This window comes from Callionymus lyra, chromosome 18, assembly GCF_982586985.1.
Source record: "Callionymus lyra chromosome 18, fCalLyr1.hap1.1, whole genome shotgun sequence".
Lineage (NCBI taxonomy): Eukaryota > Metazoa > Chordata > Actinopteri > Syngnathiformes > Callionymidae > Callionymus > Callionymus lyra.
The window spans coordinates 21,481,163-21,506,389 of record NC_141835.1 but is presented as its reverse complement, the minus strand read 5'-3'; the positions used below and the strand labels follow the sequence as shown (position 1 = coordinate 21,506,389).

At 38.4% G+C, this 25,227-nt stretch overlaps 1 protein-coding gene across 2 annotated transcripts; it reads right to left on the bottom strand.

The window, feature by feature from the left end:
• Window positions 1-1,330: 1,330 nt before the first annotated feature.
• On the bottom strand, window positions 1,331-21,776 carry LOC148060927 (gephyrin-like). Of its 2 annotated transcripts, XM_087779449.1 has the most exons (24): window positions 21,687-21,776; window positions 17,192-17,270; window positions 16,977-17,034; window positions 15,661-15,753; window positions 13,988-14,082; window positions 13,587-13,653; window positions 12,295-12,588; window positions 10,891-10,992; window positions 10,411-10,548; window positions 9,231-9,273; window positions 8,417-8,554; window positions 7,518-7,610; window positions 7,307-7,362; window positions 6,982-7,101; window positions 6,866-6,924; window positions 6,618-6,771; window positions 5,739-5,860; window positions 5,338-5,425; window positions 5,188-5,261; window positions 5,023-5,087; window positions 4,852-4,955; window positions 4,692-4,788; window positions 4,491-4,629; window positions 1,331-4,427 (listed from the first exon to the last, which is right to left on the bottom strand). In XM_087779449.1, the coding sequence occupies exons 1-23, from the start codon at window positions 21,748-21,750 to the stop codon at window positions 4,496-4,498; spliced, it is 2,337 nt and encodes a 778-aa protein (XP_087635575.1). In that variant the 5' UTR covers window positions 21,751-21,776; the 3' UTR covers window positions 1,331-4,427; window positions 4,491-4,495. The 2 variants fall into 2 exon arrangements, with proteins under 2 accessions (XP_087635575.1, XP_087635576.1); XM_087779450.1 differs by lacking the exon at window positions 10,891-10,992.
• Between the last annotated feature and the right edge of the window lie 3,451 nt (window positions 21,777-25,227).

The following is a 25,227-nucleotide window of genomic DNA, read 5'->3' as shown; positions in this document are numbered from 1 at the left end:
AGTTATTAATTTATTGGGAATTAAATGTGTGCCACCAAACAAAAGCGCATTCCAGTCGTTCAAAATCTAGATATCACAGCTAGCAATAGAAAACGCTGTTGAATAAACAACATCTCATTTTGTCAACAAAACAGTTGCATTATCATTTGATAATTGCTCTCCCATTGTTGAGGCACCACTCGTGGGCGTATAAAACCAGAGACTGGATTTAAAAAAAATGTAGCCTTCATCTTATGTCAATCGAAAAAACCCAAGTGTTGCCTCATGTTAATTCCTCCCCGGCTTGTCTTCGTGGGCTCAGAATGATGTTTGGACAGTTAAAGACATTCATTCTTTATCATTATATGAAGCAGCAATGTTGCATCTCAATGAGGCATTGGATCTGGAGGAGAATATCGTCACAGTGATTTTGAAGAATCAAACTTTGCTCTCTGTTCTGCTCATATGTTTGTCTTGCTCTTCTTAGGTTACCTGGTGCTTCCATATAACATTATTTCTCATCACCACTAAACTTCAAAACCTTTCTACGTAACCTGCCCCTCTGATATTCTCCTTTTTAAAATCTTATTTTCTAATCCTTGAATCTCTTTGTCGCTCCAACATCACACCTCACCACACAGTGAAACATATCCTGGACATTATCCTCAAAGTAAAATTTTGATCTGTGGTGCTCCTTGATGTGCTGCTCACTAATGGTGACTAATGATGAATGCTTTCCAACATCGTATCAACTACACCTCTGAGAAAATTCACTGCTCTCTCTCCTCAACACTTCCACTCTGCAATGAAAATGTTGTCAGGGACACCTGCTCCCCGTCTCTTCAACTATGATGATTCGCTGCCACATTTAATCCATCAACTTGTCACAGATTGTATGGGGCACAACCAAAGTGCGATTGAAATGAATAATACTAATACCATTACTACCTACTATACTACTATACAGTATATAATAATAATGTAGATTATAGTTATCGGCCTATGAATGGTCATTGTGTATACTATATATTACTATATATTATATAATTTCCTATTATATATAAAATTGATGTTGTTAGACCACTGAATATTCTTCAATTTGTATCAACATAATTTATTAATCTTTTTCCCTAAAAAGATCTCAATTTTGTTTAATTGTCCAACTGTTGAAGAAATATATGTATGAGAGTATGCGAGTGAGTCAAATACAAATGTTAAGACTGAAAATCCTACAAAGCAAATACACCATCAAGTTGTAAATCAGATTAATTTAAGTTAAGAACTTAAAATACATGCAATTGTATTGTGGAACTGTGATATACAGAAATGAATAATCAACAAGAACAAAGGCTAGAGAATAATCATGTTTGATTTTATTAATTCATCTTCAGTTTCAATAACATAATTACAGAAAAAACATCTTTTTTTTTTCATTATATTTATACAGTAGTAGTAGAATGTTGTGTCATTGCTTCATTACAAGTGCTGGTCATAGTTTATAGTGTGTGCAATGTGACACTGATTTCAGTCCAGTGTTACAAATCACTCAGTACAAAGGCAGTTTCACAATAAATCTGCTTCTTCTTACTCAAAATGGATCGATCTGGGTTTGATTGGTCCTCCTTGGGCAGGTGTCAGGGTGTGTGCCCTAATGCTGTGTTCAGGTCAAAAAAATATAAACTACCAAAAGTCAACTAAACAGCTTGAATTTTAGCCATTAAAAATATCACAACGTATGACAAACTTAATTAAACCTTATTTTCTTTGGATGACTTGAGCACAGCATGAGCCACTGATAGATTTATGGTGCATTTGAGGTAACATAGATGTTCTGATGCCAGAGTAATAAATGTTGTTAATATCCTTGTGCACCAAATTTTACATTGTAATAAAAATGCTTATTTATAGACAGTCCTATCCAGCTGTGCTACCTGTCCAAAGAGAAAGACACGCCCCCATTGATGGGCATGCAAATGAAGGAGAGAGGAAAGAAGGGAGAGTTGAAGGAAGACTACATCAGCCAGTCAGGAGACGGGTCAAAGCTCAGCAGCATCAGTCTATTGCTGCATTCATGTCACATGCAAAGATGGTCAAGATGAACTTCTCTTCTGAAAATATAATGTAAGCAACATAGTCATTAGCAGCATCCGTGTCTTTAATCGAAAGTATCAGTGCAATAAAACCTAACATGATGTGAATGCAGCAGTAGACCTTTGACCATGAGGGCTGGTTTGGCACAGAGCACTACGTTCTGAAAATCCTCAAATATTTAACAGTAAATGGGAGGGAATCACACAACACACATGATAATTCATCTTTTTTCCTTTTTATCAGTAAAAATGCTTTAGTACACTTGAAATATTGTACAATGATGAGACACATTAATCTGTTCTGCTTTACAGTACTTTGACAGACAAGTGATGATTCCTATATACTGTGTGTGTGTGTGTACAATATATATATATATATATATATATATATACACATATATATGTTGTATGAAGCACCTTAACACTGTTGTGGTAGCACCTGAATGCAACACCCTGCTTTCATGTGGTGACGTAACAGAACAGAGATGTTATAAAACTACTTCATATGTTTCCTAAGATCCATGATGTGATGAAGAACAGTCTTTCTGAAAGTCATGACAGGCTGAAAGGGTGTACCATGACGTCAATGCAAGCTATAGTAGTTTGATGGACTTCTCTGCTTAGAAATGGCATTTAAGTCACCTTCTTTCTACACTGCAGCTCCAGTTGTTTTGTCTCTTCCAGTGCCTTCTTTTGTGATTTTAGTTTTCAGTCGTAACCAAAGTCCTCGGTTCGACTAATGAACAATGGGTTTGGATTTATTCTGTCGAGATCAGAATTGTGGTTGTCCTGTGGAATGATTAGCAGCTGGAACATTTTACATTAGTTTTTCATTTCTGCCGTAAGCCATTAGGTAATAGTACCAGTGTGTGTGCAAGAACAGTTGATAATGAGATTTTAAATATATTGACCCACGAGATATGTAAGAAAACAACTTATAGGAAATGTGATGAAACTCAAGATGTGCTTTAACTCCAAAGCTTAGGTTACCAGTGCTCTTCTGTCCACTGATACACACCCCCATAACCTACAAACAAAACTCTGTGACCCACTTCTCACAGTATCCAGCACCTGGAGATCATCCATGTGACATTATAATGGACATTTCAAGAAATTAAACGGAGCCGTTTCTAATTTAAAAAATAACAAATGAAGTGACCAGCGGGGTTTTAAATATAAGACAACTTATCACATAAGATTTAAATGATTTATATTTATAGTGTCTCAGCCAATCATCAGTATAAAATGCTCAAATAGCAGAAGAGTTTCATTCAATCAAGTGCTTAAATCTGAACAAACACACACTGACGTCCTGCTGTCTGTGTCTTATTGTGTTGACATGTTGCTTGTGGAAAAAAATAAAGCAGTGACATTAGTGTGATGACACATTGATAAGTCACCACCTAAACCATTGACTGTATATATGGTAAAATGTCGGCTCGAACCACAAAACGATGGATCAGAACCAAAACATTTTGTATCCATTCTTACCAGTAAATGACTTTCACATGTAATGCAGCTACACACTGTGGTGAACTGCCGAACCAACACTGACACAATTGGTCTTCTAGTTTCACACTTGATTGTCAGTCATAACAACTCATGATCCCACCAATAGTGGCGAATATGCCATTGTTTATTTCTACGTCTCTCGAGCCCGTCTAATATACAGTCAATGACTTGAAAGCAGGGTCAGCTGATCCAATAAGACTTTGGATGTTTGAGGTTCATATTTGACGCCTTGAAGAGTTTCATGGCTTTCATTGGAAATCATGATGGTGTTGGTTGCTAATATATATCCCAACACAAACACACACATACAAAGTGTCTTTTGAATCAGTTCATATAGTTGAGAAAGCCTGATGTGTATTATCAAAGGAGAAGAGGTGACGTTACAGAATGGAGTCTCTATATCTATGTGGTGGATGCAGAAGAGAAAAAGGGAGGAAAGAGTCTTTATATTTCTACATCTATGGAGGAAAAACGGGTGGATACACAAAGCAAATGAACAGGAAAGCGGACGGTAACTACTCAGTGATATTATTCAATCAGAAACATGAACGGAATGATAATGATAATAGAATATTAATTAAGAATAATTATAATCACCAAGATAATATTAATAATATTACAGAATAAATCTCATATTTATAGATTCTTTTTCTCCATAGTACAGTGTTCTCCTCAAAGCAGACCAATTCAGCCTCTGCCGGCTCCGATTGGCTGTTGCATATGACATCACAGCAAATGGTGACCTTGAAGACATGCATCCCCCCTTCCTGACCCTTCCTGTTTTTTTTTTTTTTTGTCCAGACGGGAAGAACTGCCACGGCAGCCTGTCGCGAGTGACGCTGAAATCTAAGAAGAGCCGTGATGGTGGTTACCTGGACAGGTGGAAACATGAGAATGACAGAGATGTACCTGCATCATAGCCGCCCGATGACCATGACGTCCACCACTTCTCCCTTATGCAGCTCCACGTATTGCTCGGTTTTAGGGGGCAACATGAGCAGGCCGTTGGCGCTACGCATGGACATGAGCCTGCTGGACACCTGGTTTCCTGCAGAGGGGTCAGAAGAGGTCAGCGAAAGAGGTCAATGACAGACGACCGGAAATATCAACCTGTGCTTTGTGCCCAGGGCAGTGGCTCCTGGTGATGCCAGGTTAGGATGCAGCGGTGATATTCTGGTCTGGGATCCAGCTTGACATCGCAGGAGAGCTAAACATTGGGGCGAGAAGTTACACAATGAACCGTTATCGGGACTTGAAGTGCGCAGGTTACCCTAGCTTTAATAATGGTCGGCCTCGGGTCCAGGATGCCTTGCATCTTCCTCAAGGCAGGGATGACAAAGAGATTACATGTCACCACTGCAGACACAGGGTTACCTGGAACCCGCACAAATATGCATTATTAATTAGATACACACTCATCTACAGCCCTCCTTGAACACACCTGGCAGAGCAAAGATGAGTTTGCGAGCTCCATCAATGTCCGCCGTGGCAAATGTTGTCGGAAGACTGAAAACAAAACAGGAAGAAGAGAAAATACAGATGGCAAGGCATTTAAAAACGCAATATTTTTACGGAAATAAATCTCCAAACTACTCCCAAATCTCACCCTGGCTTCATGAAAACTCGTCCAAAGTGGATTTGAGCGTGAAGGTCGATGTCGAGCACCTGTTTTAGGTAGTCCTGGAAGAGATTAATGCAACAGTGAGTAGACGAAAACGTACTGACCGAAACAAAAAGAGAGATTTTTTTTAATCACCTTCTCTCCCATGGACACCCCCCCTGATGTGATGATGACATCAGCACGACTGATTCCCTCATGGAGAGCTGACAGTAAGTCGTCGGGACTGCAGATTAAACAAGTTTATAATACAAGATCAAACATTAGTTGTGAGTTCTCCAAGGATTGTATTATGATTGTGTTGAAAATAAGTATCTCATGCAAGTCCATGTTCCATTGACTAACATATGGAAGTTTGAGAAGGAAGGAGGTGACATTGGATCACAATAAATAATACATTCATTTTCTTCTGATGATTTTAATGTATTACAAACTATTCCAATAAAAAACATATGTACCATCTGGGTTGAATATAGATTCACAAGATATTCTGGTTTAAAGTTGTACCAACCATTATTATAAAAAAAACAATCTCTTACTTGTCTCCAACGATGCCCAAATTAATGGTGGGATATCCATGCTCCTGGATCGTGGCTAACAAAGTGGAGCGGTTGGAGTCTCGGATCTTTCCAGGGTGGAGGTCGTCCTCTGGATTCAGCAGCTGTGAGAAGACGTGTAAAGAGATCTCGATCATCAAACTTGTTTGCACACATGTGAAAACCCAACATCACCCTGTGATCTACTGAATTTGTGTCTCAACAACAATTATTGCTTTGAAATAATCCTGTGTAAATACAGTATTTGAAAATGATTGACATCCCCAAAATATTAAGGGTTCAACCATGTGATTTTCCTGCATTGAGATGTACAATATCCACCTTAAATATAAGAGATTGCATTGAATTTATATGCTTATTCATGGAGTATAAAGCTAACACAAACTACTAGGGCATAGTTTGTCTCATGTCAAATTAGATACACATTCATGTTGATATGGTGACCTATAAAGATGCCAGTGAATAAGATAAGCTAAGGGACATTAACCCTTGTTTCATCTCAAGGTAAAGGTGACCCTAAGGCCTAAGAACAAATGGTTTTATCCCTTTGTGTAGCTTCTGGGTCAAGGTGAACGACCTCCCTGTCTTCCAGAAATACATATGGAGTGGTGGAGGTCGTTCACCTTGACCCTGAACACAAGGGTTAAGGATGTCAACCAATGGACTACAACTGGATTTTTTTTAAGGGGAACAAACGGATAATAAAGATAGATTAAGCATCACAAAATGAAAAGATAATTTACACTCGTAATTTTTGCATTTTGTTCCGCAGTTCGGCAACTCACGGCTGCTAAAAGATTTCGGTTCGAGTGTAAAACCCGTGTTTGAAACCATGAGGAAAAGTGAAAGTCTGATTTTTACCTCATTTCCAGTGGACATGACAGCAACTACGGGGAACTTGTGCACGCTAACATCAGTCACACCCACGGTGGCCAGCAGACCGATCTCAGATGGACCCATGTGTGTCCCTTTGGCCAGCACACATTCTCCTCGTCTGATGTCATGACCGATGGGTCTGTACACGCACAAATACTCGCCATGACTGATATGCTCATTTTACCTTTGGCAATTATTTAAACATCAACATGCGTTTTTTTGGGAAACATTACCTGATGTCCTGACCAGGTCTGGCCTGAACCATAATCCTTACTTCCAACTCTTCTGTTCCCTAAAAGGTAGTAAAAGTAAGTTAGAGGTCCCTCATACCAGTGAAATATTAACTTACATCTTCAGACTCCCTCAGTAGTTCAGTGTCTTCCACTTGGACCACAGCATCAGCTCCACATGGGATCGGAGCCCCAGTAGTGACTCTCATCACCTGACCTGGCATTACTGTGTGAGTGGGCTGTACAAAAACAAAACGCATACGTTGATACCTTCCTGTAAAAGTACATTCTTCTAGTTCATCGTTATTCAAAAAGAAATCAGGAAGGTTGCAGGCTTCAGAGCACAAAAAAAAAACAACTGCACGTTATTATTGTGACGAGCCATGACTGCAGGGTATATTTTGATGACAAGCGGAGCTGCATTCTGAGTAAGTAAACGCTGACCTGCTGTCCGGCCTGGGACTCTCCCATGATGAAACGATCTCCTGGACCATCAGCAGCTGCGAAAAAAAAGATACATATATTAAAGAGAATGTATGAGAGACACACTTTGCAGTCATCCCTCTATTTTATCTGGGTTATTTATGAGATCAGTTACATAAGCTTTGAAAAAAAACTCCCTATTACTTTTTTTCAATGGACTTAATGAGCTCACCTCGTACAGCATAGCCATCTTTGACCGAGGCAGGAAATGGAGGAAGGTTGTCTTTGGCATAGATGTCCTGAGCAAGCACTCGACCCAAACCATCTGAAAGGAAGCAGCCCCAAAAAAAATTCTTCAATTGTACCGACATAGCGTTTCATAGTTGTGTCACATACACAAATGTACATCATATTCCAATTACCATTATATTCCCTCTAAGAGTGTCCAGGTTGATACTACGTTTAGCTCAGAGATGGGCCCCGAGTAGTTATGATGACATCACTTATGAAATCTGATTCTAATAAGTAGGGCTGGATATCATCGGCTCCCTCACGATACTATCACTATCTTTACTCCAAAAATAATATTACAATACACAAGTACTTATAAATTGCATGATATTTCACCCACGTTCCATCAAGATATCCGTGTCACTTCATAAATTTGGAATTATTATTATTAAATGTATTAAATCCATATCAGAGGAAAAACTAAACATTGTTCAACAATTTAAACTAAGAATATATTGGACAGTTTCTCTTCTTAATTTAGAAATACCACATCTTGTCCAATGTCTTTAAGCGAGGAATCATAAAAAAATAATGGACGATATCTATGACGATAATTCAAAATTACTACCTTGTTGCACTAATTTCCTTTTTCACAGTTTATTTGAGGCTTTTTATACAGGAATCTTTTAATTTGAGAATTTGAGCCTAGGCTGCCCCCTGCTGGACAGCGAGTAAGTTGATCATTCTCAGCAGCGAGGCAAAGCACGCTCAGATGACTTGGCAAAAAAAAAGAATCTGATTTTATTTGGAGGGTTAAGCACGCATAACGTAGAACCACAAGTTTGTATTTGTCAGAGGAACCATCTGTCATTAAAACACAAGCACATTTTCATGCCTAACCTCTGTAGTTTATGACTTCAATCCCTAGAATAGGCGTCATCTCCAGAACAGTGATGAAGGCCTTGTCCATTGAGGTCAAAGGAAATGGAGACATGCGGTGACGACGAGCCACTTTGCTAATGTCCACAGCACTGTGACCTGCAAACAGATAGCAATTGTCAATTATTCATGAAGATATACGAGCCTCTGTGTGTATTTTTCTCTTTTTGTCATAACTTAAAAGGTCCAAATCTTTCCTCTGTTTCCCTGGGATACCAGTCATCTTTGACTGCTTTAGATATTACCTTTCTTGCTTCCTGATCATTTACCTTGCTGTTTTATAAGGAATCTTATAGTAATTGAATAATCCAAACATGGACACAATGTTTAAAAAACAAAACATTTATCAATTGTGATGCATTAGAATGCTCATTAAGTATAATTTGCAAAAACATATATTCAAATTAAAAAAAAAACAGGCTACCTTTGTACAATCATCAATGAAATTCGATGCACAATATTTGTGCCAGTACAGACATTAACTAAGTTACATCAAAAGAAAGAATGTCATATTGCTTGACTGACCAGGGTATATCACATTTCCCACCTGTAGGTATCGACTTTAGTCAAGCCTGCCTGTTTTTTAAAAAAAATAAAAACATTTGTCAAGGCCAAACCTTCTTCTAATCAGTAACATCCTCTTAAGGATAACTAGGGTGGATGCTTCAAAACATCGCTCAGAACTGCTCCCTCTGATTGTAGAAAAGTCCAAATTTGGGCTCAAACGTCAACCCTGTTTAGTATATTGCATAATAATAATAATAATATTACTTACTGGCTCTTAGGATGTTCTCATTGCTGCCACATCTGGACTGCACCTGCAGAGACACACAAATGATAGTCTTAGTTTAGTTTTTTTTAGGTTAGAATGGAAGGAAATGTAGTTTTTGTATTAAACAAGCACAAAAAACATTCAAGTAAAATATTAGATCTAATAGTGTTATTAAGCTATAAGAGACTATGGATGCCTGCATTAAGTAGTTTGGTTGTTCTGACTTAGCACACGTCTTTGAAGAAGATGTTTTCGAAAGCGCTGTAGCAAAGCGAAGAGTCAAAGCAGAGCTGAGCAAGAAAAACTGATGCTTTGGTGACCTTCTTGAAAGGTTAAACAAAGCCCATATTTAGTCATTCTGTTTACTGGTGGTATTCAGAAGGGGAAACTGGTGTACCCGGAGTACCCGCGCAAGCACAGGAAGAACAGAAAAACACCGCACAGAAAGAACACAAGCTGGAGTTAAACCAGCAACCATCTGGCTGTGAGAAGGTCAAGCTAACGTTGGGATGAAAACATCTAAAATAATTCAAATCAAATGATACCACTCACATGGTTTATCTTCAAGGTCAATCTAAAATAATCAGAGCGGACATTGCGGGCGTAAACGTTTTAAAAAAAACAGCCTGTTTATTATAAATCATAATGCTCATAAGATATAGCATTTTAATAAACAAATACATTTAGATTACCTTTCATTTACCAAGATAAACGACAGAAAACATTATAAAAAACACAAAAAAGTTGTTAATAGTCTTTTTTAAATGTTTAAACTGCCAAGTTTTGATCTCACCCTGATCAGCTGGCCTACATTAGACACATTAAATGAAAGCCTCCATTGTCATCCCTTAAACTTGGATACTGTTAGAGAAATATTAAACTGTATAGGAATAGCAGAATAGAAGTTTCCTGTAAAAAAAACGTTTAGAAAGATAAAGGTTTGATTGATTTTCCATTGTAGATCATGGTTCTTGAATTTGCAAATAAATACATAGATAAATCGAAATAAGAATCTTGTTTGGTAAAAAATAAAAAATATCAAGAACCATGCATGGGAATTTCTACAAGCTCATGCACATCCCTGATGTCAGCGAGGAATCAAGACAGCAAAATGCAGTCCGACCGTGAAGTGTATATGGAGTTGTGTGTTTGCGTGGGTGTAAACGTGCGAGGTCGGGCATACCTTGGGTGTTGGGCACGACGCGGTGGAAAGGCGGGAGGTTGCCTGTGTTGCCCGTGGAGACTCAGAAGGTGTGGAGCTTAAAGACGCTGAATCTCGAGGAAGCACCTGAACGCCCCGAGAAATGATTGAATCCGGGATCTATACACACAAACACATAAATACACACTTAATAATGTTTATATTCTGCTATTTAATTATGACTGGAGCAGTGAGAACAAATCCTTCCCTTATTCCCATACACAGAGTATCCTCGTCTTGTATAGGGCCACATGAATGCTTTATAATACAATAATAATACCACAATATTATAAAATAACACCAGCTAAATATGTTTCCAATGTAACTGTGTCGAGTTAGAGCGCAGCAGTCAATCTTTCTAAATCTAAAAATAAATGTGTGTTGAAGAGAACATGTTTCTAGGACATTTTTTATCTCATTTCAAAATGGCGTGGTGAGCTTGGGGGTATGTGGAATACTTACCTCTTGGTCATGTGTGCAGGAGCAGGTGAAATGGGAGTGAGGGGCAGGTGTGTTGCCAGGCAGGTAGTCAGCCCCCCTGGCCATGACCACAGCATGGCTCGTCTGATGGACACATGCATGGCAGACAAACACACACAGACAAACAGGTTGGAATGGACGGACTGGTGAATGACATGAGAGGTAAATGGCAGCATAAACGCATAGTGATGTGATGATGTCATATGGATGAATCATTTCCATTTTTACAAACCGATACATGTACAAAGATGGAATACTGTACACATTTACTGAAATGATCTTCAAATGTACAACTTTTTCATTTACAGTACGATTCAAAAAAGAGAAGTAATTTTATCAGTACTTTGATTTTAAGCTTTTTAGAAGTCTAAGCTTCAGTATTTCATCCGTTGGACATGACCACTAGTATACAGTATATCTATAAAGGGCACTCGAGTCATCTTCATTACCCTCTAACACAGGTGACACCCATGATATACTTCTGGAATAAGACAGATTTTTTGCTTTTTGGCCAGAAAGAGCCAACATGTAGTGATGGTCTGATGAAGCTTCATGAAGCAGTGTCATGTTGTTTAAAGGTCAGTAGGTGGCGCCATCAGTTTAAAAATGTGGTGTTTGATTAATTGTTCAAAACAGAGGAAAATAGTGCAGAGACCACCATCTAGTGGACTCTGAAAATAATGACACTGCTTCATGAGGCTTCATCATGTCATCAATACTCACACGGTCCTTCTTCCTTATTACTATTACAATACTTTCTAAAATTCCCGGAAAACCGCAGGTACTCCTGCAAGTTAAGGGCATATACAGTATGCTCCAAAAGGATCCGTGACACTATACTGAAACTATACCTAAATATTAAGCATGAATTATCTTTTGTTGTCAGCAAAGTTGCTCCAGCTGATCTTGAATGCTATACAAATAAAAAAACATTTTAGACGGAAAGAGATACGTGTTGCAATACGCCATATCCTCTATATAAAAATGTTGGTATAATAGTGCCACCAGACCATACTAGAAGAGAACTAAACTACTTGATCGAACTTTAAGTCAATCATTCGACGTGTAGACGATCATATGCTGAAGCAGTAGCAGTGGCGCGTTAACTCAGCTTTGTCTAGTCAATGTGTCAACTTTGTTTTAAAGTCTTAAAAAGCTTACATTACATCACCTTCAATTCGTGATTTCTGATGTCAAAGGATTGAAATGTCAGATGTTTGAAAATCATGTCACAGACCCTTAAACCCAATGAAAAAGCTATATAAAACATTTCTACTTGTATAAAGCCTTTATCTTGATGCCATTTTCAAAATAGAAGTGAAATTATTTTGCATAAAATCTAGAAAAAGGTCATTTTTTCTCAATAGAAACAGTGGCGATGGCTACCTTAGCAGCAATGGCAGCCGCGGTGATGTGGGAGGAGCCATGCTGATGGTGGTGGTGGTGATGGTGGTTGTGAGTCGGACGACCTCTCCTCCTCTCCACCTCCTCCTCCTCCTCGTCCTCCTCCTCACACTGAGTGCCGCGCTCCATGGTGTGCATGTTGGCATAGGTGTTGTTGGTCACCATCGGGGAGGGCAGCTGCTGCAGGGCAGCATGTGTGGACTTGATCCTGACGGTGGCGTCGCGCAGGAGGTCGATGGCGTGAGGGAGAGCAGGGAGGATGAACTGGAAACACTCCTAAACAGAGCAAGCCAAACCTTGGTATGCACAGTTTAGAAAAAAGAAACATTTATTCAGCACCACGGTGGTTTCTAAGAGAAGTGGGAGAAAATACTGCAAATGTTTATTTTTGCAATATGAAGAAATAAGAGCAATAGGTCAGTCAGGCACAGGTGTCTTTAATAAGTCTCACTCAGAATTAAGAATTGATCACTGATCTAGGTTTCTTTTCTTTAAGATCAAAATCAGTTACTAGAAATGCATTTATTTACAGTTCAACTAATGTAAAAACACTCCTGACTCACTCACATGTTTCTTCCTCTTCAAGATAAAGCAAGTCCCTCATCATGATGATGTTTGAAGTTATTACGTTATTAAGTTCTCCCTTGTCAGCGAACAAGAGGTTACGAGAGCGGAGTCCGTTATGACGTGATAATGTTCTTCACTCCTCCTCCAGCCAGATGTAATCACGCCCTGCTTTGTTTTTACAATGAGTCCCTTTGAGGTGGAGACTTTTGATTGATGACGGCCAATCACAGCAGAGTGGGTGTAAAAATAAAACTATTTTCAGTAGGCAGGGCTCAAGCACGTAAATATTTAAATGAAAAAAGTTTTGTACAAACAGACACATACTGATGAGTAAAATAGATCTAACATCACTTTAAAATGTTAAATGGTTTAGAGGTGGGCCATGAACATTTTTGAGACTTGATAAAAGCGGGCCCTGATTTAGGAGCACCTGCTCAAAAAATGAATTTAATAATATTGTTTTTAATTCCTTTTCATTGTTTAACAATACATTTGTGGACAAATCTATCAAGATATTGACAAAACAAAGTTAAATTCAAAGCAAAGCCTTTGTGCTTCAATAAATGTACTGGATATTAAAACCTTCTTCAGCTTCATGATTCTACTGTAAGACGTTTGATTGAAAACATTGATAAAGCAGACTCTTAAATTCTTCATTGTCTAATGCAATAAACATATACGCTTAATGAATATATTTTGATTCTTACCTGCGAACCTTTCTTGCTACCGGGCAAGTTGATGATCAGAGTTTTACCACGAATTCCACAAACAGGCCTGGAAAAATACAAGAAAAATCCATTGATGAGACAAAAAGAGACTCGAAGTCTTAACTACGTCATTTCTTTCATTTGAAAATTGATCTATGAATTATAGGTCGCCATGCTTGTAATATCAAGTAGAGAACACGTGTCCTTCTTCTCTAATGCAGTTTTCTCATACATTTTTAATTTCACAACATTTAAACTATATTGGGAATCATTGTGCTACAAATGTGCTACAAAATGTTGCTGTTGTATAAACATAAATGGTAACTTTGAATCACAGACGGGGAGAGATTATGAGCCAGCAATCCTCACTAAATTTAAGAAATTCGTTGTCAAAACTTTACCTGGAGAGCATGCCCAAAGGTGTAACATTGAGGGATCCCATCAGCATGGCCAGAGCCATTCCTGGCGCCTCCCTCTCGATGACCTCTCTGGTGGCCTGAGACACAAACATAGCGTTCCAATTTCAGTCATCTTTGTAGTCAGCGTATTCAAAATTTTGACTATTTATTATCGTTTTCTTATCATTAAAAGCTATATGGACAACATGAATTCTATTTCAAACGTTTGATGAAGATAATAAATGTAAATTAATAACTTAAAGTAAATGTTAAGATCGTTCAATCTTCAACTGTCTTCTATTTGACTAATACGTTTAATTCATCTTTGATATAAACGATTTGGCCCTTAGTCGGGTTATGTTTGCAAGATGATGCAAAGTCCATAAAATGTTTTCAAGGATTATGTTATTTATTAACAGAAGTTAACTGAAAAGACAGGAATGAGCAGAGTTTCAAATGATCAGGACAATGAACACATGGTAGACACACATCGATTTGACATTTTATATATAGTTATTATGTTCATTATTGAAGTAAGTGTGTTTGTTGAAGCACATTTACTGTAAGTGTGGCAGTGAATTGAATATCTTTTTCCATTCTTTATGTCATAAAACCTCGTCGTAACATTTTTCCATAGCCAAGGTGACAAGAACTTGAGTGTACACTTTATTTTAGCAAATATTTACTTAATTATGCCAATGTAACATGGAAGTCTGAAAAGATATGTGGATCAATCTTTATCTTTACCTAAGAATGAGCACAATATCTTAAAAAAAATCTATTTAGAGATATTATATTGATTTCAAGTGTGTAATCTGCCCATTTTTAGGAAAGTGGTAATTACATATTAATATACCACACAGTTACATCACCACTATGTCTGAATATTGTATCAGAAACCTCATGTGACCTTGTCATGTCTTCCTAATCTTTGATTGTCCATTTTTCAGTAAGCCAGTGGGAATTCTAGCCTTGATTTACTATTCTTAGTTCACATGATTGGCACCTCTAGTGGTATTTTAGAGTTTGACATGTCGTGCATTCAGAGATGGTATTTTAAAAGTGGTTACTTGTGTAACTGTTGCCTTTGTATCAAATCAAACCACTCTTTCATGCTGACATAAACAATGTATTTAATCCAGAGGTTATCCTTTAAAGTCCCAGTAGATCCCAGCAGTTGTAAAAAGGCTTAACCTGTCCCGCACCAACATCCAAAACACATTCAAAGTATCCTACATCTCCTTTCTTGCCCATTCTGATGCTTTGTTGGAATTTGTCCTCCAGATGCATTAATTCTATTTGTATTACCAATGAAAGCATCTATAATAAAATGGCCAGAAATTGTATATCAAGCCTCTTTTGGGAAAGAGTCATTCAATTTTGGGTTATGACTACTGAAACGGGTAGAATTTTGGCATCCATTTTGGTGTCACACAAACATTAAGCTGAATACCTTTACAATATGGTTAATTATTGTGCAAGGTTTATCTTTTATTAATACATTTAATTCTCCATACCTTACGTTTTTAAAGATATCAAGACAATGATAATCATAATTAATATAAATTATTTAAAGCCTTCATGTAATAACATGCCATTAGGTTTTCTCATTTTAAAATAAATGCCGCAACCTTTGCGATTTATTAACATATCTACGTTGAACAGCAAACTTTTACCTCAGGTGTAACATCTCGTGGTGCAAATCCAGTTCCTCCGGTGGTGAGAACCAGATTGAGTTCCTGTTCATCACACCACTCCAAAAGAGTATCCTGGAAACCATATAAATCAATAGCATCACTAGGAACATCACATGCAAATACACAGTAAGAGATTGGAGTCATGAAAATGATGCAAAAGAAATGACAGATCTTTTAATTGTCCAAAGAGTGTATTAGATAAAACATAATTATTTGGAACAACTCATTAGTTCATCATTACTACAGTATTTATTTTTGTTGCTATTTCAAAATGTGCTAGCTTAGGGATCATGGTCAACCACCTGTAAAACCCAATTATCATGTATGCATCCATTGCACCTCACAGTGGACCAGCCAACAAGTCAACTGTGATGAGCTCCCAGCTTTCCCATGGGAGCTGGCAAGTCAGGTTGAGAGGGTTAAAACACAATGAGCCATCTTGTTCTTGGTGTTTTATCAAGATGCTTCTTTTTCTTGACAAGTTGATGACATCTTCCATAATGCATTGCACAATAATCTGTGCAGATCATTCTGCTTGGGTGATCTTGAAAAGTTGACGCTAGGTCTTTGTTGCCATATTATCACTCGATATCCATCCAGGAAAGCTTTTAAACTACTCAGAAATACTAGGATCTGTAGGTGGCGCTCTATACAACACCACTAAAAGGACAGTCACTTCTGGGTGGCGGACCTTTCACAGGACCATCATCTGCTAGTTCTTCTATCCCTGCAGTTCAGATGGAATATGTCTTCTCACAATAGTTTTCACCCAACACAGTGTTGTCGGCTGCTTATTTTCGTGTAAGAAGAAATATAACTCTGAATTTAGGGGCAGGAGCGTAGTGAAAGGATGATGTTATACTATGTTAATCTTTGTATCCTTTTCTTTGCGCTATTTCCTTCGAGCTATGTTCTTTATATTTGCACTTTGTCAACCCTTTGCACTTTGTTCTTTTTATTTGCCCTTTGTTCTGGTTCTTGTTTCTTATGAAACTATCGTCGGCTGTGTACTGGAAACCCAATTTTCCGAAGGGGATCTCCGGAGGGATTAATAAAGTCTTTCCATCTTAAAGATAAGAAATTCAGGGAAGTATTTATCATCACTCTCTTTTCTGTTGGTTTTATTTCTATTGCTTAAATGATTGAATGTTACGTGACAGCAAACATAAGTTAGCAATGCAGCTAACTGCTCCATTTTGTTTCATTACACCCATGTCAATGTGGAAACTCTTGTCCAGTTAGCACGACGGTATGTGCAAAACATTTATTTCAATGTTCCTGCAGAGACAACGTACCTTGATTTCATCGATCTCGTCTGGAACTATCTTGTACGCTGCGATGACTCCACCAAGCCTAAAGGGAGTAAACATGTCAGTTATACATCTCATTGCATCTGCATTCTTTTCTAAAAGCACATGAAATGTTATTAACAAGTATTCATTTGTGCTAAAATAAAATAAAAAGAAGAAAATAAAGTATGTATAAACTTGAAAAATAAAGACAGACTCACAGTGATGGGTCATGGACTAAATCTTTTAGGTTGACCCCACTCCGGTCCTCAGCCAAGTTCTTGTAACAGCTGTCACTGACTGAAAAAGAAAGCAATTGCAACCATCTCATATATCAAACTTAGGTCATTCACCATTGCTTAAAAGTTGAGTTTAAAACCCAGATGTGCTTGAAAAGAGGTGGATAGTACAACGATTTAAAAATGGGGAACTTTGGGAAAAGTTGATATTGCAACATTATGCAGATAATGACCTCAATTTTTATTGATTGGCCGAAGGTTTATATTAATTTCATTTTAATTTAAAGTGTCAAATTATAAAAAAGTTGTCTTAATACACTTTACAGTTTAAAACTTTTCCCAATATTCGTATCTCATTAGATTCACATCTTCGCGACCTGACATGACAATTACACTTAAAGGGACCAGTGATTGTCTGGATAACTCAAGTAGTGATGGCAAGGCGATCTTTTCGGTGACTTTGACCAAAATGAACACGTCTTTTTCGAGTCATTTAGTTAATTGTTTATAACTCTAGTTCTGTGGTTTAGCCACTACATGTTTGCGTGATGAGCAAGTTCAATTCCGGGATCTAGTGTGCTTTTGTTATGGGTCATGTTGAGCATGTTGAGTGATGTGCACAACTTGTAAATATATTTTGTTTAGACGGAACAAATGTATAAATAATATATATATAAATAATTGATTGGTTTATTTAAATATTTAATTCATTAATGAACAAGTGATCGATTGAGAGACCAGAAGCCTAGGAAAAATGATTAACTGGTCAATGATGTTTCTCTCTTCCCATGTTAAAATATTTATGTTGACAGTAATTATTTGCTTAAATGATTCAGATTTCTGCTAAAAAAAAAACCCATCTCTGCTTAAGCTGAAAAGATTATTATCTTCATGAATCATTCCTAAATTTAAATAAATGACGATAAGACACTTCCGGTCAATAATATTGACCTTCTCCTTGCGTAAATGTTGCCGGTGGTACTTACAGGAGGCACATGATCATGAGGTTCAAGTATCACAAGATATGAGGATCTTGATATAAAAAAAAAAAAAAAAAAACATACACGTCACCTCCGGGGCTCGGTAGACACATCGAAAAGACATGAGATGTGACAAGAAGTTGGATTTTTTTCCACCCAGGCTCTAATGTATATTTTTTTCCAATTCACATCTTCAATCAATTGTCCTAAAAATGTCCTAAAAACAAAGAAAATGACGCAGAATTGCATGGCTTCTGACGGCTGGCAGTGATGTGTGTTAAATTGAATCATGATTCTGAAATAATCACGTAAAGAAATGACATAAAGAATTAGCAATTTGTCGTTTTGAACCAACCAAGCAAACGTTGAAGCAGTGCAGAGAAGGAGCGCACGTGAACTGCAGTGAACCGCACCACTTGGTCTATATATTGTATTGTTATACATTCTGATATCCATATTTCTGGTGATGGTCTGATGAAGCTTCATGAAGCAGGGTCGTGTTGTTTGGAGGTCAGTAGGTGGCGCCATCAGTTTAAAAATGATTTGATGTTTCATTAGAACGGTTGTTCAGAACAAAAAAAACCATGGCAGAGACCGCCATCTAGTGGACTGTGAAAATAATGAAACTCCTTCATGAAGCTTCATCACTACATATTACTTTTCACTGATATACTGACTAAATATGATGATATTCTCTGCCGTTACTTCAAGCAGTATCTCCACACTTCACAATTCTACCGCGTCTACTGTGAGGCCCCGTCCTACATTTCTCTACGTGGCCCTAAGGGAAGAAAGTTTGGACACCTCCGTCTTAAATTCTCCTTTTCTTAACATGTATTCACTGCACACCAGAATTGCCTCATTTTCTAAATAACATTTTCCCCCATAGTTGTTTGTTTGTTGCAAAGATACGTGGATTTATAGAGGACATCGCTCTGTCTAAGGCTGTGGTTATCCAAGGAAGATTGACTTCTCTTAAGGAAAGTGCTGGGAAAGGAAAATTATGCAAAACTAAATTAAGCTGTTCAAGTGTACTGCATTTAAAAGTTGACATAAGTTACCTGGCTTCATCCGCCCTCCTACTGAGGCGGATTAGCCTTTAGTTAAGGTCACACAAACCACCCTGATATTTTGGCATGCCCAACTATTTGACTAAACACTGCATTGGTAGGATATCCTATGACTGAAGACAAACAAGGTCTTACCACGACATCATGTGACTGCTTTATTGTACAACTTCAATTATTGTATTAAGTCAGTTTTGCAATATTTACTAATTTACAACATGATTTAGATTTAGCATTAAATATCTAATGTATGATATATTTACTCATAATCATTTTAAATCTAATTCAAAACTGTGCACTTTTCAGTTTTTTTAGTCTCATCTGTATTTTACATTCATAGTTTGAAAAGATGGATTCAAAACGATGGGGAACCTGAATCTAGGGAGAAGGTTTGTCCAGATCACGGCTATTTTCCAAATGGACTCCACCTTTTAAGATTCATTCTGATGCACGACCTGAAGAAAACGGATCCTGTATTTGGGAGACCAAAGCAAGTGGCAAAAATTAATATTGAGAAACTCAACAAAGAAGCCTCTCAACAATGATAAAAGCCGGATTAAGAGGCTTTGATATTTGATGTCAAACCTATGGGCTTTTATTTGTTTAAATAAAATGTGTAAATGCACAGAAGGATGATCTGCGAATTGTCAATTGTTTGCACATTTATTTTGATATCCACAGATTAAATTAATATTTTAACTTGTATTTTAGTATTTAGTTTTTGTATGAGTGTGTGTGTTGTATGTCTGTATGTCCTGCAACACACTGGCTTCCTGTTCAGGGTGTCCCCCGCCTCTCTTCCAAAGAAACAGTGATCCCCTTAAACTCGCACAGGCATCAAACTGCTCCAGAAAAGGGCCGAGACGGTTCAGGTTTTGGATCCAACCAGTCAAGCACATATTGTTGAACCAATCAGGCCTCTGAAGACAGTAATCAGTTGATCTTCAGTCAGGTGCTGCTTGTTTAAGCCGACACCTGATTCGTTAACTTATTTGTGCTTGACTGGTCGGAATGAAAACCTGAACCGTCTCGGCCCTTTTCTGGACCAGTTTGACACCCAGAGCTTAAGGGGATAAATGGCAGAGAAAATGGATGGATGGATATTACAAATGTACATTTGTGGATATCCATAGACACGTGCAAACCTTTGCATCTATTTGCATCCTCTGTGCATTTACAAATATTTCTGAGACAAATATAAGCCCATAAAAATCAAATGGTCTCCCGTCTACTAAGCTGTTGGAAAGTCTGAACCATTTGATAAAAAAAATAACAATTCTTCATTCACTTCGATGTTCAGAACCAGAGTTGGTACACCTGGCAAGGGGAACCCCAGAATTCCTTGATGCAACTGTGGTTCAGCTTCACTGCTCGCCCACTTGGCAAGAATGTACCAGAAACCATTGCAGGGCAGGATCTGTTATCAGATCAACCAGCTCCCACTGACCAACAATAATATTCAACACAAGAGTCTTCACACCATCCACAGCAGTGATGCAGATCCATCCATGTTATCCTCATTATTAGACACTTTTTAATGGACCATCCAAAGATACATTTGTCGATGGCAAGAAGGGAACGTCGAGCATCACGAGTGAGGAACACGTGACACGGGAGGGGGGTTGGGATGGAGAGGGTAGTGGTCCTCAGCTTTATCCAACAGCAACGTTAGCCGCTAACATCTTCAGATGAATTTTGATCCTCTCTCTGAAGGGATTGTGAGGCTAGGAGAGGAGACCCATAGCAGTGGCCCGCACGACTCAAGGCCGAGCGTCAGGCTCGTTAGAAGCCCAAACGTTCCAGCTCACATTCAACACACACTCTCGACGCGTTTCCGTTTTCTTCCCAAAACAAAAACGCCAGTGTTTATGCGTACAAGGGGGCAACAGCAACAGTGGCTGCGGGGCCGCGCGAGGGAAACACGCCATTTGTGACGAGGCTCGTCGTCTCTGCAGAGGTGCATGAATAATGCAGCTCGTGTAAGAAGAGCAGCTCCGGCGAGTCAAGCTGGCAGCGCGCAGCGCGCACCAAAGCGGAAGCCCAGGACTTTCACAATAAAAGCCGTCGCCATCCACCGCATCGCGAGCTCGCCTTCATTTTGAAGAGCCTCCGCCAGATGTTTTTCCTGTTACGTGCCACTCTTCATCAAACACCAGCAGATGATGAATATGAATAGAATATTCGTCGCGAATCTATATATATAAAAATTTAAAAATAAACGTCGATCGTGACCGATCGGAACCTGTGTTTTGACACGCGCCGGTGCGAGCCGTGCAACGTTCCGCGCTGACAGCCGACGGAACCGGTTAGCAGGCTGGCTAACGGGAGCTAGCTGAGCTCGTATCGTGACAGCGAGCCGTGGTTCCGTCCGACGACACGATGTCGCGCAAACACACGAGCGCGTGCTCCCGTCTCGTAATAAACATGTACCTGTTAGAATCCCCACTCGAGTCTGATGGTCGTGGTTGGTGAGAACCATCCCGTCCGTCGCCATGTTTACAACTCCTGTCTGCACTGTGACGGCACACACACACACACACTAACACACACACACTGACACACACCTCTGGAGGACCCGTATATGTGCGTGCTGGCGCGCGTGTGCTTGATCGAACGTTTCGGAGGCTCTCTATTGGTTCGATGTGTTTCAAGGGCAGCCCAGAAGTCCCTGGAATGTTTTTTTTTTGGTATCAAACCTCCTGGTTAAATGTCATCCATCTTTAGCCAATAGAGATCAGAGTTGATTTTATTTGGTTGGTATATTTGCTGCAGCCTGGGTTAGTCAAGAGACACATGACTGACATGAAGAATGTGTGACAGATCAATAGTTGTAAAGGCTGTCATTGAAGTTCTACACTGTTAGATCAAATCAAAGTATATACTATTGGTATTTTTGAAAATGTCTCACTGAACCGATTGTTAGAATAAAAATTATTATACACTATACGTATACGCCATACTTAAATTAACGCTAATCAAAATATAAAGTATAAATGACTAGCTTCATCTAAGAGCTTAAACGTTTCAATACACATTCATAATCAACATTTCACTCCAGACTGATTTACACTGTTTTCAAGACAAGCTTGGAACAGAATTAGAGACATGACACCGGTTATTAAAAAAATGGCTGTTTGTCTGCCTTTTCACACCTTGGGTCGTGGATCAAAAGAACGAGGAGGGGGGGGGGGATGATTGCAAGAGGGCAAGTTAGGAAGTTTCCTCTGCGGGTGATCGAGACACAGGCAAGTTGAAAGAACCATTTGCCCTGGAAGGGACGACCCCCTGGGTGGGGAAATTTCCCTTAAATATCGCGATATTTCTACAGCTCGAGACTGTTTCTCCCGGAGCTATTGAACTGTAGAGTTGCCGGAAGAAAGTGCGTCCGATCGATTGTAAAGCTTGTATTCTGTTTGACTTGAAGCGGCGAATAAACGACCCGCGACACTCTGCATTGACCATTTTTCTCCACAAAGCGAAGTATAAGAACAGGAAGTGACGGCGTGTTGGAGCGACCGGAACGGACTCCTGTTTTGACCGTTTTACAATGTATCAGGTCAACACAAGGTTAGCATAAAAGATGGGGACACCATCGACATTCCATTACAAATGAATTATTACATCCATTATTTTGAGTTGTATTTCTATGAGAGGATCTTTACCAAAACAAGATCCAAATTTTGGGAAAATTTTGCTCTGTCACTTTTTCGCCCTTGTTTAAATGGACCTCAAAGTTTAGTTTCCAAAGCAAACTTTTGACGGTCTGTGAAGTAAAGGTCTTTTTTGACGTAAAAAAAAAAGATTTATCAAGAACATGTTTTTTTCCAAACCGCCTGAAACATCAGTAGAAATTAAAATTTGGTGAAATATAGATTGATATAACAATGTTATAGACATATAACATGTTGGTAAAATATTTCCTCAAGAGAACATTCATCATTTCCAATTTTATAAAGAAAAAGATTGAGAAAAATGAAACGAAGAGGGACAGTCTTTCCTCTAGAGGAACACTCAGGTGTTCCCAGGACAAGCAGGTGTCAGACACATGATCCCAGACACACCTATTGAACTAATAAATAACTATTATGAGGGTAATGAACAACACATCCTTGTTTTAAGTAAGTAGAATGACGTTGATATAACAACGGTTTCTTATTATCCCTTTTATCAATATTGTTTTAAATACTGATCATCTTCATGTGTATAATAACAATACAGGTTAATCAGGAGTGAATCCTTGTTATGATACTTTGAAGGGTGTTTACATAGTAACGGCTTTCTTTAATTAGTTTTTAATACCAAAATGGCTTTTATACAATGTTCACGTAATGATATTTGTTTTGTTTTTTAAATAATAACAGACAGAGCAAAGAACTGGAATACAAATTTCCCAAGGAGATCTCCAGAAGGATTAATACATTTCCATCTAGACCAGGAGGCCCTTTTATATATTCTACTTTATATATAATTAAATAAATATTTAAGGAGCATCATTTTAAACAAACACCAGCAGCCACCATTAAAATATTTAATGATTTGGAAGTCATTGGAAATGACACAGACTGAGGAAACCTCACACTGGACATCTCCATCCTTCCTCCAGACCTTGGTTTCCAAATGATATGCAAAACTTACACAACTTACTTACACAACTCTCACGCTATCGACGACACCTTTGCAAACGTTTTGCAAGTTTGGATCAAGGAATATGAGAAACTTAAAATATGACATGAAAAACTTACATCGGTATAAAGATGAAATATTAACTGAGGGGGCTTCGATCGACACTAAAATGGCGGCCGTTTAGGGTAGAAAGTGTACCATTACCAAGTACTCAGTACATATGTAAGATTGGAATAAACTAACCTTGGCATGATATTCAATTTTTTCAAGTTTCAACTGTAGCTATACCAAAACTCAGTGGTGGGCCATCCGGGCCAGCAAGGCCTTCTCTGCTGGCCTAAACATAATCAGAAAATAAATTAAATTTTTTAATTAATAAAAAGAAGAAAAATATTGTTTATTTTTCATAAGTATGTATTAAATTATTCCTCATAGTCTTTTCTCTTAATTTAATTTCTTTCCTCTTGTTGCTTCCAGGATTGTACGTTCACGTGAGAGCTTTCCTCCAATCATATTTGAGCAGCCGGTCATGTGTTACCCGAGGCCTTCAGTCGTTTCAGAGATGGCCCTTGTTTACTGAAATCAACAGCAGCCGAAGGATTGTATTAAACAATCACATTCGAATTAGCGAGACAACTTTAGCGTTTTGGAAGCGATCCGCGTCACAGCTTCCACGACGCTGAACGCGTTGAGTGCGTTGAACACGTGACACGTTCATGTCCTCTGATTGGATAGCACTGAGATTCGTCACACGGAGCTCAAACGTTGATTTTAGTTAATTTAACTGTTCGTTTTTCAACACACAATGGCTGAAGAGCTTGATCTGGTCGCGGATATACATGCAAAGCCATATTCAAGAAGGACTTTTCAAGAAAAGCTGTACATTGTTAAGAAAGTTATGCTAACTCTGAGACGAGTCTTTCACGAGACTCAAATGATTGATTTATTTCCTCCATGAACTGCGTGAGTAAATGCATTTTTTCTTAATAATGTTGCGCTTTATGAGATCAATAGTGGTGCTTGTTTGTGCGTTGTGATATTTTGATTTAATGCATTGATGTTCGTTTGACGATAAACATCGTATTGACCTATAACAGTACACGCTCAGATCCCTGTAGTGTATAAAGAACCTTAAAGTATTTATTGAGCGGTGGATTCATTCAAACGGCCCGCCACTGCCAAAACTCAAACATTGTGACTGAAAAGCCAAAAGTAGAACAAACATCTATGAACTCAAATGAAGTGACCAAAAACCAGAAAGAGCACAGAGCTCAGACACAAAGAGAGAGATATAAATCTTTATCGAGGTGAACATGTGATTTGATTATGCGATAGTAGGATAATGATG

Excerpts from the sequence above, each read along its gene's own strand:
- LOC148060927 (XM_087779449.1), bottom strand. The coding sequence starts at position 21,750 with ATGGCGACGGACGGGATGGTTCTCACCAACCACGACCATCAGACTCGA. Across the intron at positions 13,654-13,987 it reads CCTTTGGGCATGCTCTCCAG|GCCTGTTTGTGGAATTCGTG; the intron begins GTAAAGTTTTGA and ends GTATTTTTCCAG. Across the intron at positions 10,549-10,890 it reads CCTGCACACATGACCAAGAG|ATCCCGGATTCAATCATTTC; the intron begins GTAAGTATTCCA and ends TTGTGTGTATAG.